This window comes from Choloepus didactylus, chromosome 17 (genome assembly GCF_015220235.1).
Source record: "Choloepus didactylus isolate mChoDid1 chromosome 17, mChoDid1.pri, whole genome shotgun sequence".
Classification (NCBI taxonomy): Eukaryota; Metazoa; Chordata; class Mammalia; order Pilosa; family Megalonychidae; genus Choloepus; species Choloepus didactylus.
In genome coordinates, this window is record NC_051323.1 from 48,629,985 (window position 1) to 48,644,785 (window position 14,801).

A 14,801-nucleotide genomic window follows, 5' to 3' on the forward strand; every position below is an offset into this window, starting at 1 on the left:
AAGCCTTCTGACCATAATCATTTATTAATAATAATAATAATAGTAATAATAAAAGAATCCTAGAGAACTTGTTAGAAGGCAACAATGCCATTCTTAAAACTTACTTTTCTAATATAAAAGCACTGTGTTCTTTTAGGAACCTAAAACACATACACACAAATCACTGATATGCTATTGCCTTTTAAATTCACGAACTAATATCCAGGTATTAATTTGTACCGATAACTGATCAAATGTGCCATCCAGAATACACCTGCATTATACATTGTGGACCAGGTAACTGGGTTTTGCTAAGAAGTACTTACAATTTAAAATGTAAACAAAAAATTTACAATGCTTAGATTTTTTTTTTTTAATTTCTGATTTATTACATGTCAATTTTTTTTTTTTTGCAAAATCGAATGAAGAGGAAAAGGAAATGAAAAAGACATACAAAATACAAGCCGGTTTTTAAAGATTAGATTCAACAGTCATCTGTCAAAATAGCTATAAAAATTTCTAAACTTTTTCACTTCATTTCTGTACTTATTTCCTGGTGGATTGGAAACATACAGTTGTAAGCCATACTTTCAGTAATACAGTTTTAAAGGATAAAGAAGGCATTTCATGGAAATGAAGTCCAGTGGAGAATCTGATTGGTTGCTTGGCCAATTGAAGGGTTCCTCTGGTCCAGTCACCTTCAAGGAGGTATTATCAGCTGGTGTAAGCAAGGCGCCTTGGCAGAGGCTTTGGTGGTGGGGTGGGGCACTTTCAGAGAAGGGGCATGAGATACAGGCAAGCTATAGGAACACACGGCCTTGCTGTTTCCATTTTAAGTATGCAGATAATGAATGCAGGGGCCTCAGCAGCTTCTTTTTTACAAAGACTGTTGAGTCAATGCTTAGATTTAAAGGCACCCTTTTAACCAAATTTCTAACCAGTTTGTACAACGTCTATTGTGGGTCATTAACTATTCATAACTGTTTCATATTCTGACTTATAGTTTAAAGAAACAGCTCCAGATTTAAAATGTGCACTGAACTTTTGACTTTCAGAACAGGTTGAACATTCTTACATGCCTCCTGTGCCCAAATTTATTTTAAAATAAAGAATGTAATACAGTAAATATGACTGACTTTGGTCAAGCACTCCCGTTAAACTGGTGAAAAGTATTTAACCTCTATTGCAATCCACAAAGAAAGGAACTGCCAATAGTGTATGTGTACACATATATCTTTGTGTATACATATAGCACTCCTGTTTACACATAAGGCATATAGATAGGTAGATGTAGATACATATCTCAAAAAGGCAGTAACAAAAATACCAAACTACGCTTGCACTGTGACAGCAGAATAAGAAAGTGTTAAGGTGAAGGGGAAAAATGATTAAGATCTATGATAGTTTTAGATGACTATGATATTAGCTTAACTTTTACCAAACATGTCTGTCACTCCCCTTCAGACAGGCTTCTTTTAAAAGGGGGGGTTCCTTAAACAAAATGCTTTGTGTTCACATATATATGTACTATTCAGAACAAAAACAGTTTCGCTGGCAGAGATTGTAGGTTCGCAGGGACATTTAAAAAGCAATCAAGGAGGGCGGGGCAAGATGGCAGACTGGTGAGCTGTATGTTTTAGTTACTCCTCCAGGAAAGTAGGTAGAAAGCCAGGAACTGCGTGGACTGGACACCACAGAGCAATCTGACTTTGGGCATACTTCATACAACACTCATGAAAATGTGGAACTGCTGAGATCAGCGAAATCTGTAAGTTTTTGCGGCCAGGGGACCCGCGCCCCTCCCTGCCAGGCTCAGTCCCGTGGGAGGAGGGGCTGTCAGCTCCAGGAAGGAGAAGGGAGAACTGCAGTGGCAGCCCTTATCGGAAACTCATTCTGCTGATCCAAACTCCAACCATAGATAGACGGAGACCAGACACCAGAGAATCTGAGAGCAGCCAGCCCAGCAGAGAGGAGACAGGCATAGAAAAAAAACAACACGAAAAACTCCAAAATAAAAGCAGAGGATTTTTGGAGTTCTGGTGAACATAGAAAGGGGAAGGGCACAGCTCAGGCCCGAGCTCAGGCCCTGAGGCGCATATGCAAATCCCGAAGAAAAGCTGATCTCTCTGCCCTGTGGACCTTTCCTTAATGGCCCTGGTTGCTTTGTTTCTTAGCATTTCAATAACCCATTAGATCTCTGAGGAGGGCCCTTTTTTTTTTTTTTTCAATCCTTTTTTCTTTTTCTAAAACAATTACTCTAAGAAGCCCAATACAGAAAGCTTCAAAGACTTGCAATTTGGGCAGGTCAAGTCAAGAGCAGAACTAGGAGAGCTCTGAGACAAAACGCAATAATCCAGTGGCTGAGAAAATTCACTAAACACCACAACTTCCCAAGAAAAGGGGAGTGTCCGCTCACAGCCATCATCCTGGTGGACAGGAAACACTCCTGCCCATCGCCAGCCCCATAGCCCAGAACTGCCCCAGACAACCCAGTGTGACGGAAGTGCTTCAAATAACAGGCACACACCACAAAACTGGGCGTGGACATTAGCCTTCCCTGCAACCTCAGCTGATTGTCCCAGAGTTGGGAAGGTAGAGCAGTGTGAATTAGCAAAGCCCCATTCAGCCATCATTTCAGCAGACTCCCTACACAGCCCAGCAGCCCAGAACCTCCCTGGGGGGACGGCACTCACCTGTGACATAGCACAGTCATCCCTCAACAGAGGACCCGGGGTGCACAGCCTGGAAGAGGGGCCCACTTGCAAGTCTCAGGAGCCATACGCCAATACCAAGGACTTGTGGGTCAGTGGCAGAGACAAACTGTGGCAGGACTGAACTGAAGGATTAGACTATTGCAGCAGCTTTAAAACTCTAGGATCACCAGGGAGATTTGATTGTTAGGGCCACCCCCCCTCCCTGGCTGCCCAGAAACACGCCCCATATACAGGGCAGGCAACACCAACTACACACGCAAGCTTGGCACACCAATTGGACCCCACAAGACTCACTCCCTCACTCACCAAAAAGGCTAAGCAGGGGAGAACTGGCTTGTGGAGAACAGGTGGCTCGTGGACGCCACCTGCTGGTTAGTTAGAGAAAGTGTACTCCACGAAGCTGTAGATCTGATAAATTAGAGATAAGGACTTCAATTGGTCTACAAATCCTAAAAGAACCCTATCAAGTTCAGCAAATGCCACGAGGCCAAAAACAACAGAAAATTATAAAGCATATGAAAAAACCAGATGATATGGATAACCCAAGCCCAAGCACCCAAATCAAAAGATCAGAAGAGACACAGCACCTAGAGCAGCTACTCAAAGAACTAAAGATGAACAATGAGACCATAGTACGGGAGAAAAAGGAAATCAAGAAGACCCTAGAAGAGCATAAAGAAGACATTGCAAGACTAAATAAAAAAATGGATGATCTTATGGAAATTAAAGAAACTGTTGACCAAATTAAAAAGATTCTGGACACTCATAGTACAAGACTAGAGGAAGCTGAACAACGAATCAGTGACCTGGAAGATGACAGAAGGGAAAATGAAAGCATAAAAGAAAGAATGGGGAAAAAAATTGAAAAAATTGAAATGGACCTTAGGGATATGATAGATAATATGAAACGTCCAAATATAAGACTCATTGGTGTCCCAGAAAGGGAAGAAAAGGGTAAAGGTCTAGGAAGAGTATTCAAAGAAATTGTTGGGGAAAACTTCCCAAATCTTCTAAACAACATAAATACACAAATCATAAATGCTCAGCGAACCCCAAATAGAATAAATCCAAATAAACCCACTCCGAGACATATACTGATCACACTGTCAAACACAGAAGAGAAGGAGCAAGTTCTGAAAGCAGCAAGAGAAAAGCAATTGACCACATACAAAGGAAACAGCATAAGACTAAGTAGTGACTACTCAGCAGCCACCATGGAGGTGAGAAGGCAGTGGCACGATATATTTAAAATTCTGAGTGAGAAAAATTTTCAGCCAAGAATACTTTATCCAGCAAAGCTCTCCTTCAAATTTGAGGGAGAGCTTAAATTTTTCACAGACAAACAAATGCTGAGAGAATTTGCTAACAAGAGACCTGCCCTACTGGAGATACTAAAGGGAGCCCTACAGACAGAGAAACAAAGAAAGGACAGAGAGGCTTGGAGAAAGGTTCAGTACTAAAGAGATTCGGTATGAGTACAATAAAGGATATTAATTGACAGAGGGGAAAAATATGACAAACATAAACCAAAGGATAAGATGGCTGATTCAAGAAATGCCTTCATGGTTATAACGTTGAATGTAAATGGATTAAACTCCCCAATTAAAAGATATAGATTCGCAGAATGGATCAAAAAAAATGAACCATCAATATGTTGCATACAAGAGACTCATCTTAGACACAGGGACACAAAGAAACTGAAAGTGAAAGGATGGAAAAAAATATTTCATGCAAGCTACAGCCAAAAGAAAGCAGGTGTAGCAATATTAATCTCAGATAAAATAGACTTCAAATGCAGGGATGTTTTGAGAGACAAAGAAGGCCACTATGTACTAATAAAAGGGGCAATTCAGCAAGAAGAAATAACAATCATAAATGTCTATGCACCCAATCAAGGTGCCACAAAATACATGAGAGAAACACTGGCAAAACTAAAGGAAGCAATTGATGTTTCCACAATAATTGTGGGAGACTTCAACGCATCACTCTCTCCTATAGATAGATCAACCAGACAGAAGACCAATAAGGAAATTGAAAACCTAAACAATCTGATAAATGAATTAGATTTAACAGACATATACAGGACATTACATCCCAAATCACCAGGATACACATACTTCTCTAGTGCTCATGGAACTTTCTCCAGAATAGATCATATGCTGGGACATAAAACAAGCCTCAATAAATTTAAAAAGATTGAAATTATTCAAAGCACATTCTCTGACCACAATGGAATACAATTAGAAGTCAATAACCATCAGAGACTTAGAAAATTCACAAATACCTGGAGGTTAAACAACACACTCCTAAACAATCAGTGGGTTAAAGAAGAAATAGCAAGAGAAATTGCTAAATATATAGAGACGAATGAAAATGAGAACACAACATACCAAAACCTATGGGATGCAGCAAAAGCAGTGCTAACGGGGAAATTTATAGCACTAAAAGCATATATTAAAAAGGAAGAAAGAGCCAAAATCAAAGAACTAATGGATCAACTGAAGAAGCTAGAAAATGAACAGCAAACCAATCCTAAACCAAGTACAAGAAAAGAAATAACAAGGATTAAAGCAGAAATAAATGGCATAGAGAACAAAAAAACAATAGAGAGGATAAATATCACCAAAAGTTGGTTCTTTGAGAAGATCAACAAGATTGACAAGCCCCTAGCTAGACTGACAAAATCAAAAAGAGAGAAGACCCATATAAACAAAATAATGAATGAAAAAGGTGACATAACTGCAGATCCTGAAGAAATTTAAAAAATTATAAGAGGATACTATGAACAACTGTACGGCAACAAACTGGATAATGTAGAGGAAATGGACAATTTCTGGAAACATATGAACAACCTAGACTGACCAGAGAAGAAATAGAAGACCTCAACCAACCCATCACAAGCAAAGAGATCCAATCAGTCATCAAAAATCTTCCCACAAATAAACGCCCAGGGCCAGATGGCTTCACAGGGGAATTCTACCAAACTTTCCAGAAAGAACTGACACCAATCCTACTCAAACTCTTTCAAAACATTGAAGAAAATGGAACACTACGTAACTCATTTTATGAAGCTAACATCAATCTAATACCAAAACCAGGCAAAGATGCTACAAAAAAGTCAAACTACCGGCCAATCTCCCTAATGCATATAGATGCAAAAATCCTCAACAAAATACTTGCAAATCGAATCCAAAGACACATTAAAAAAATCATACACCATGACCAAGTGGGGTTCATTCCAGGCATGCAAGGATGGTTCAACATAAGAAAATCAATCAATGTATTACAACACATTAACAAGTCAAAAGGGAAAAATCAATTGATCATCTCAATAGATGCTGAAAAAGCATTTGACAAAATTCAACATCCGTTTTTGATAAAAACACTTCAAAAGGTAGGAATTGAAGGAAACTTCCTCAACATGATAAAGAGCATATATGAAAAACCCACAGCCAGCATAGTACTCAATGGTGAGAGACTGAAAGCCTTCCCTCTAAGATCAGGAACAAGACAAGGATGCCCGCTGTCACCACTGTTATTCAACATTGTGCTGGAAGTGCTAGCCAGGGCAATCCGGCAAGACAAAGAAATAAAAGGCATCGAAATTGGAAAAGAAGAAGTAAAACTGTCATTGTTTGCAGATGATATGATCTTATATCTAGAAAACCCTGAGAAATCGACGATACAGCTACTAGAGCTAATAAACAAATTTAGCAAAGTAGCGGGATATAAGGTTAATGCACATAAGTCAGTAATGTTTCTATATGCTAGAAATGAACAAACTGAAGAGACACTCAAGAAAAAGATACCATTTTCAATAGCAACTAAAAAAATCAAGTACCTAGGAATAAACTTAACCAAAGATGTAAAAGACCTATACAAAGAAAACTACACAACTCTACTAAAAGAAATAGAAGGGGACCTTAAAAGATGGAAAAATATTCCATGTTCATGGATAGGAAGTCTAAATGTCATTAAGATGTCAATTCTACCCAAACTCATCTACAGATTCAATGCAATCCCAATCAAAATTCCAACAACCTACTTTGCAGACTTGGAAAAGCTAGTTATCAAATTTATTTGGAAAGGGAAGATGCCTCGAATTGCTAAAGACACTCTAAAAAAGAAAAACGAAGTGGGAGGACTTACACTCCCTGACTTTGAAGCTTACTATAAAGCCACAGTTGCCAAAACAGCATGGTACTGGCACAAAGATAGACATATAGATCAATGGAATCGAATTGAGAATTCAGAGATAGACCCTCAGATCTATGGCCGACTGATCTTTGATAAGGCCTGCAAAGTCACTGAACTGAGCCATAATGGTCTTTTCAACAAATGGGGCTGGGAGAGTTGGATATCCATATCCAAAAGAATGAAAGAGGACCCCTACCTCACCCCCTACACAAAAATTAACTCAAAATTGTCCAAAGATCTCAATATAAAAGAAAGTACCATAAAACTCCTAGAAGATAATGTAGGAAAACATCTTCAAGACCTTGTATTAGGCGGCCACTTCCTAGACTTTACACCCAAAGCACAAGCAACAACAGAGAAAATAGATAAATGGGAACTCCTCAAGCTTAGAAGTTTCTGCACCTCAAAGGAATTTCTCAGAAAGGTAAAGAGGCAGCCAACTCAATGGGAAAAAATTTTTGGAAACCATGTATCTGACAAAAGACTGATATCTTGCATATATAAAGAAATCCTACAACTCAATGACAATAGTACAGACGGCCCAATTATAAAATGGGCAAAAGATATGAAAAGACAGTTCTCTGAAGAGGAAATACAAATGGCCAAGAAAAACATGAAAAAATGTTCAGCTTCACTAGCTATTAGAGAGATGCAAATTAAGACCACAATGAGATACCATCTAACACCGGTTAGAATGGCTGCCATTAAACAAACAGGAAACTACAAATGCTGGAGGGGATGTGGAGAAATTGGAACTCTTATTCATTGTTGGTGGGACTGTATAATGGTTCAGCCACTCTGGAAGTCAGTCTGGCAGTTCCTTAGAAAACTAGATATAGAGTTACCATTCTATCCAGCGATTGCACTTCTCGGTATATACCCGGAAGATCGGAAAGCAGTGACACGAACAGATATCTGCACGCCAATGTTCATAGCAGCATTATTCACAATTGCCAAGAGATGGAAACAACCCAAATGTCCTTCAACAGATAAGTGGATAAATAAAATGTGGTATATACACACGATGGAATACTACGCGGCAGTAAGAAGGAACGATCTCTTGAAACATATGACAACATGGATGAACCTTGAAGACATAATGCTGAGCGAAATAATCCAGGCACAAAAAGAGAAATATTATATGCTACCACTAATGTGAACTTTGAAAAATGTAAAACAAATGGTTTATAATGTAGAATGCAGGGGAACTAGCAATAGAGAGCAATTAAGGAAAGGGGAACAATAATCCAAGAAGAACAGATAAGCTATTTAACGTTCTGGGGATGCCCAGGAATGACTATGGTCTGTTAATTTCTGATGGATATAGTAGGAGCAAGTTCACAGAAATGTTGCTATATTAGGTAACTTTCTTGGGGTAAAGTAGGAACATGTTGGAAGTTAAGCAGTTATCTTAGGTTAGTTGTCTTTTTCTTACTCCTTTGTTATGGTCTCTTTGAAATGTTCTTTTATTGTATGTTTGTTTTCTTTTTAACTTTTTTTTCATACAGTTGATTTAAAAAAGAAGGGAAAGTTAAAAAAAAAAAAAAAAGAAAAACAAGGAAAAAAAAAGATGTAGTGCCCCCTTGAGGAGCCTGTGGAGAATGCAGGGGTATTCGCCTTCGCCTACCCCACCTCCATGGTTGCTAACCTGACCACAGACATAGGGGACTGGTGGGTTGATGGGTTGAGCCCTCTACCACAGGTTTTACCCTTGGGAAGACGGTTGCTGCAAAGGAGAGGCTAGGCCTCCCTATGGTTGTGCCTAAGAGCCTCCTCCCGAATGCCTCTTTGTTGCTCAGATGTGGCCCTGTCTCTCTAGCTAAGCCAACTTGAAAGGTGAAATCACTGCCCTCCCCCCTACGTGGGATGAGACACCCAGGGGAGTGAATCTCCCTGGCAACGTGGAATATGACTCCCGGGGAGGAATGTAGACCTGGCATCGTGGGACGGAGAACATCTTCTTGACCAAAAGGGGGATGTGAAGGGAAATGAAATAAACTTCAGTGGCAGAGAGATTCCAAAAGGAGCCGAGAGGTCACTCTGGTGGGCACTCTTACGCACACTTTAGACAACCCTTTTTAGGTTCTAAAGAATTGGGGTAGCTGGTGGTGGATACCTGAAACTATCAAACTACAACCCAGAACCCATGAATCTCGAAGACAGTTGTATAAAAATGTAGCTTATGAGGGGTGACAATGGGATTGGGAAAGCCATAAGGACCTCACTCCACTTTGTCTAGTTTATGGATGGATGAGTAGAAAAATAGGGGAAGGAAACAAACAGACAAAGGTACCCAGTGTTCTTTTTTACTTCAATTGCTCTTTTTCACTCTAATTATTATTCTTGTTATTTTTGTGTGTGTGCTAATGAAGGTGTCAGGGATTGATTTGGGTGATGAATGTACCACTATGTAATGGTACTGTAAACAATCGAAAGTACGATTTGTTTTGTATGACTGTGTGGTATGTGAATATATCTCAATAAAATGAAGATTAAAAAAAAAAAAAAAAAGCAATCAAGCCTTTAAGTCTACAGATTATCCATTTAATAGTTTCACAAATTTGGCAAAGTTCATGATGACATCTAGAATGTTTTCACCAAATCAAAGACATCATCAAACTTGATGAAATAGACAGATGGTTTGGCTTCTACCTCATGTGACTGTAACAGTCCTTTTTCAGCCATCTTCTTTGGCATATTCCACTTGTTTGCCCACCAGGCTGTCCACAACTTCTCCTGGTTCCCTTTCTGCTGGAGGAGAATCAGAATCAGGCATAATAAATAATGTGAAGGTCACCTTCTTTATAATCATCTAAGAGCTGGTACATATACAAGACGATCTTTCCCATATGTAATGTAAAACCGCGTGTTCATTATAGCTGAGCATGCCAAGACCATTCCCCTCCATTTATCTTTAGAACCATCCTCTGTTTCAAACATATGCTTCACTGTTTTGCCAGTCATTGTGTTTGCTAAGTGTGCGTCACTGATCCAAGATGTTGCACCTCTTTCAGGGAGGACTTCAAGTGCAGAAACTTTCTTTTTTATTAAATTATAGTCCATAAACACAGTCAAATCCATCGTATTGTATAAGATACAAAAAAAGATTTACTGGAACCTGATCCACAGCTGTTGCTTTCCACTGTGTAACAGGTCCATTCCCTTCTTTCCACCCATGCTGAGTTCTACAGCCTACAGTGTACCTCCCAGGCTGGGAAACAGGCTTGCTGAGCCCCACGGTGCTCCAGTGTTTTTTATGGGAAGTCGTTTTCTTGATCGTGTTTGCAGATACACCAGCATGTCCTGCGTCAGCTCTGGGATCACTGGCCAGGTGTCTTTCCAAAGGGGTCTTCGTTCATCTGTATTTAAGTGAGCAGCAAAGCTGGACAAGGGTGAAAATTCAGTATTCTCCAATTTGAAACTTTTCACAGAAAGTCAATGTTCTTAGTAATCCACCATCTAAGAGTCTCTTTTACAAGTTCAGCAAAAAATCACAAGCACTCTGCCTGCGCACTTGAGGGCCTCTGTCTGCAAGCTCCCTGCAGGCTCCCGTGGTCCATCTTCTGGGGTTTGGTTTTAAAGAGTGCTGGATAATTGTTGCCCTACTCTGCTTAATGGCATTTTAATGGTCATTTTTATTAAGCTAGGGAAATTTTAAGTTTTTATGTGATCATTCTTCTAGGCTTTATTTGATAATATGTCCCCCCCACCATGATTCTTTTTATTATTTTTATTATGTATCTTTGAAATATGTCAGCATACAAAGATGCCTGCTGAATAGTAATGAACATCCATGAAACCGGTCCAAGTTTAAGAAATGAAATATTATAGATAATACAATTACATACCCCGTGGTATCCTATCCCATTCCCCTTTCTTTCTCCTCAAGCTGTAAGCACTAACCTGAATTAGTTTTATGCTCTTACCTTTTCATAAATGGTATCATATGACACATCTTTGTGTAGTTTTTTTCTCAGTTCATTTTGGTTTCTGGACAGTGTTCCTTTGTATTATATTCCAGTTCATCCCTTCTTCTGTGAATGAGCATTTGGGTTGTTTACAGTTTTCTTCTATTACAAACATGCTAAAATGAGTATTTTTGTGTGTGTCTTCTTACGCACATGTATGAAAGTTTTTCCAGTTTATATGCCTAAAAGTAGAATTTCTGAGTTGTAGGGAATGAGCATATTTAATTTTGATGCTGACACGTTGCCACCAAAGTGGTTGAACTAATTTACATTCCTACTAGTAAGGTATAAGAATTTCCATTGCTTACCAACACTTTGATATTGTCAGACTTTTATAATTTTTGTCTTTTTTGCTTGGTGTGAAATGGTGTCTCCTGTATCTTACATTTCTCTGATTACTATTTTAGCTTTAACTTCTTTTCATATATTTATTAGTGTTTTTGGATTACTTCTGTGAATTTTCTGTTCAAAGACTTTCCCAATTTTTATTGTGGTGGTTTGTGTTTTATCTTTGCTTTGTAGCAAGCAGTTGGGCTCTTTGTTGTTGTTTTAAAAATATTTTCCTGATATGATTTCCTTTTTGGTGACTTGTGTGGATCTTCTCCCAATTGTGGCTTCTCTTTTCATTTTGCCCATGATCTCTCTTGTTGTACAGAAGTTTTAAACTTTGATAAAAGGGAATACATTAGCATTTTCCTTTATGGTTTATGCATTTGTATCTTGTTTAAGAAATATTTCCATACTTCAGGGTCAGAAAGATATTTTATATTTTCTTCTAAAAGTTTTGAAGTTTTACTTCTCACATTTCTGTCTTTAAATCACCTCTAATTTGTGTTGGTTTATTTGTAGAATAGGAAAATAATGTTTTATTTAACATATGGATAAATTACAAGCATGAATTTTGAAATAGTAAATCCTTTCCTCTCTGACTTATAATATCTGTATCATGTACTGTTTCCATACATATGAGTCTGTTTTAGGAGCTCTATTCCTTTGGTTATTAATCTATCCCTGGTCCAAAACCACTGTCTTATTTAGTGTATCTTTCTATTAAGTCTCGATATCTGGTTGGGTGAATCTCACTTCTCTTTCTTCAGAATTCACTTGGCTATATTTGTCCCACTGCTCTTCCATATAAATTGTAGAATCAGCTTTTAAAGTTCTTCAAACAACCCTTTTGGAATTTTTGTAGGAATTTAATTAAATGTATGGATTTATTTTGGGAAAATGTCTTTATTTTGATACTGAATCTTTAATTCTGTGTACGTAGCTTATTTCTCCATTTATTCTGTGCTTCCTTAATGCTTTCATTATTTTAAAAAATAGTTTTCCTTACCATCTTTTGTTAGGTTTATTTCTACATACCTTATATTTTTTTCTTGCAATTATAAATGGTATTTTAAAAATATATTGTGTGTTGCTGATATGAGGAATACAGGTGATTTTTTTATGTGAATTTAAAAATTTTGCTTTTAATTTGGCTTTAGAACCCCCGACCCCCCACAGTTTTCCCTTTTATTAATGCTGCATTGGTGTGTTACATTTGTTACAATTGATGAAACAGTTATTTCAATTATACTATTAACTGTAGTTCATAGTTTACATTTGGGTTTACTGTTTGTGTTATACAGTTTTATGGTTTCTTCAAAATTTTTATTCTGGTAACATACTTAAAATTGATTTTTTTATGTTGTGCTTATATTCAACAATCTACCTTAACTGCTCTAATACAACTATTGACTTGTCTATAAATCTTTTGGGGAGTTTCTTTATAGATAATCATATCCTCTGGAAATAGTGATAATTTTGTTTTACACTTCCAATTCTTATTTTTAAAAATTAAAAAAAAATCTTATTTTGCTGACTGGAACTTCTAGTACATTGTGCATAGAAACGGAGATAGCAAACATCCTTATATTGTTTCTGATATTGGCTGTAGTTTTAATCTACCTTTTATCTCATTAAGGAAATAGAATTTTCTTTAATGTTTTTCTGCAATTTTTGAGATATGTCTTTTTTTCTGGAAGTTGAAAGTGTGGTGTATTATATTAATTAATTTTTACGTGTAATACTGTATTTGCATACTGAGAATGAAGCCATCTTTGATACAAGGTTTGTTTTTTTTTATACATTGCTGGGCTCATTTTAAAAAATGTAAAAACATTGTTTGTGTGTATTTTCAGTGGGTTTATAAGTGAGATTAGCCTGTGGTTTTCCTTTGTTATGCTGTCCTACTTTTTTCAATGTAAATATTCTTACTGAATTGTAACATATGTACTGAGAAGTATACGAATCATATGTGTATGCAATAAAATTTCGCAAAGTCAATACGCTTGTGTAATGAGCAAGAAACAGAACATTTCTAGTACTGAAAATCCTGTCATGCTCACTTCTGTTCTCCACCCTCTTCCAAGGGTGTTCACTAGCCTAACTACTAATAACTTTGTTTTAGTTTTACCTGCTTTTGACTTCTATATATGAAACCATACATTGTATACTCTTTTGAGATGGTTTCATTTGATCAGCCAAATGGCTTATGATATTCGTCCATATTATTATATATAGTTGTAGTTCATTTGATATCATTGCTGTATTAAATCATACAATATTTATTCATTCTACTGTTGATAAGCATTTGGATAGTTTTAAATTTGGAGTTATTAAGAACATTCTCATACATACTTAATGGTGAACATATATATACATTTCTTTTTAGTAATATAGCTAGGAGTGGTCATAGGATGTGTGTATATTCAGCTTTAGTATCTACTACCATTTTTCCAAAGTAGTTGTCCTTACCTTGTTTTGATAGCCAGGTTGTACTAGATTCATAAAATAAGTTTGGGAGTTTTCTCTTCTTTAAACAATTTATATGATTAGGATTCTCTATTCTTGAATGTTTGGTAGAATTTATCTGTAAAATCATCTGGGTCTGTTTTTTTGTTATGATTATTTTTGTTTTGTTTTGTTTTTGGTCTATGGGTACGATTTTTACTATTGATTTTACTTATTTAATGGTTGTGTCTGTTTAGGTTGTCAATTTCTCCTTGATTTTGTTTTGATAAATTATATTTTCTAGTAATTTGTCCATCTTGTCTTCGTTGTTCAGATTGACTAGGATAGGGTTATTCATAGTATTATTTTTGTTTTATTGCCTACTGTTTTTGCAGTCGTGTTCTCTTTGGCATTCATGCTATGGCTTATTTGTGCCATCTCCCTATTCTTCTTTAGTCTTGTCAGAGTTTGTTTCTAGTTTAAAGAATCAGCTTTTGGTTTTGTTAGTGCTCTTTGTTAGATTTTCGATATTTTGAAATTTCTGCTCTTACCTTATGTGGTGGTTAAGGATTTTTTTTTTTAATTATTTATAACTTAATTCCAGTGTAATCAGAGCAAAATCTACATAATACCAATTATTTGGAATTTGTTGAGGCTTTATTTGTAGTGGCTAAGTTTGAAGTCATTTTTTAAAAGAAATGTTCCATGTGTGCTCGAAAAGAATGTATTATCTCTGTTAGTTAGATGCTGGATTCCACATATTTCCATTGGACCAAGCTTTTTGTTGCATTGTTCACATCTTACTAACTTTTAAAATTTTGGTTTATCAGTTACTGAGTGAGTTTTATTAAAATCTGTTATTTCACTTGTAGATGGTCTGTTTATTCTTGTAATTCTGTCATTTTTGTTTTGTTTTGTTTCATGCTATGCTCTTTGATATGTACAAATTTATACTTAACATGTTTTTCAACCCACAATTAATACTGAACTCTTCATTACAGGTCCATGCTTTAAATATCCTAAGAGCCTTGTTCAGAGATACACGTCTGGGAGAAAATGTTATTTCTTATGTTGCTGATGGAGCTAAGGTTGCAATTCTGGGCTTTACATCCCCTGTCTGGGCAGTAAGTACTTTTGCCATTTATTTTCACTGACTTAATTATACTTC

The 14,801-nt window shown here is 36.9% G+C and overlaps 1 protein-coding gene and 1 pseudogene across 8 annotated transcripts in view; one reads left to right on the forward strand and one right to left on the reverse strand.

Moving 5' to 3' along the window:
- Positions 1-14,801, forward strand: part of THADA (THADA armadillo repeat containing) — a 400,812-nt gene that overhangs the window by 110,119 nt on the left and 275,892 nt on the right. For all 8 annotated transcript variants that reach the window (XM_037806790.1, XM_037806789.1, XM_037806794.1 and 5 more), the window contains exon 25: positions 14,635-14,757. In XM_037806790.1, the coding sequence (XP_037662718.1) occupies positions 14,635-14,757 (123 nt within the window). The remainder of the gene's footprint in view (positions 1-14,634; positions 14,758-14,801) is intronic.
- On the reverse strand, positions 9,474-10,249 carry LOC119512761 (annotated as a pseudogene).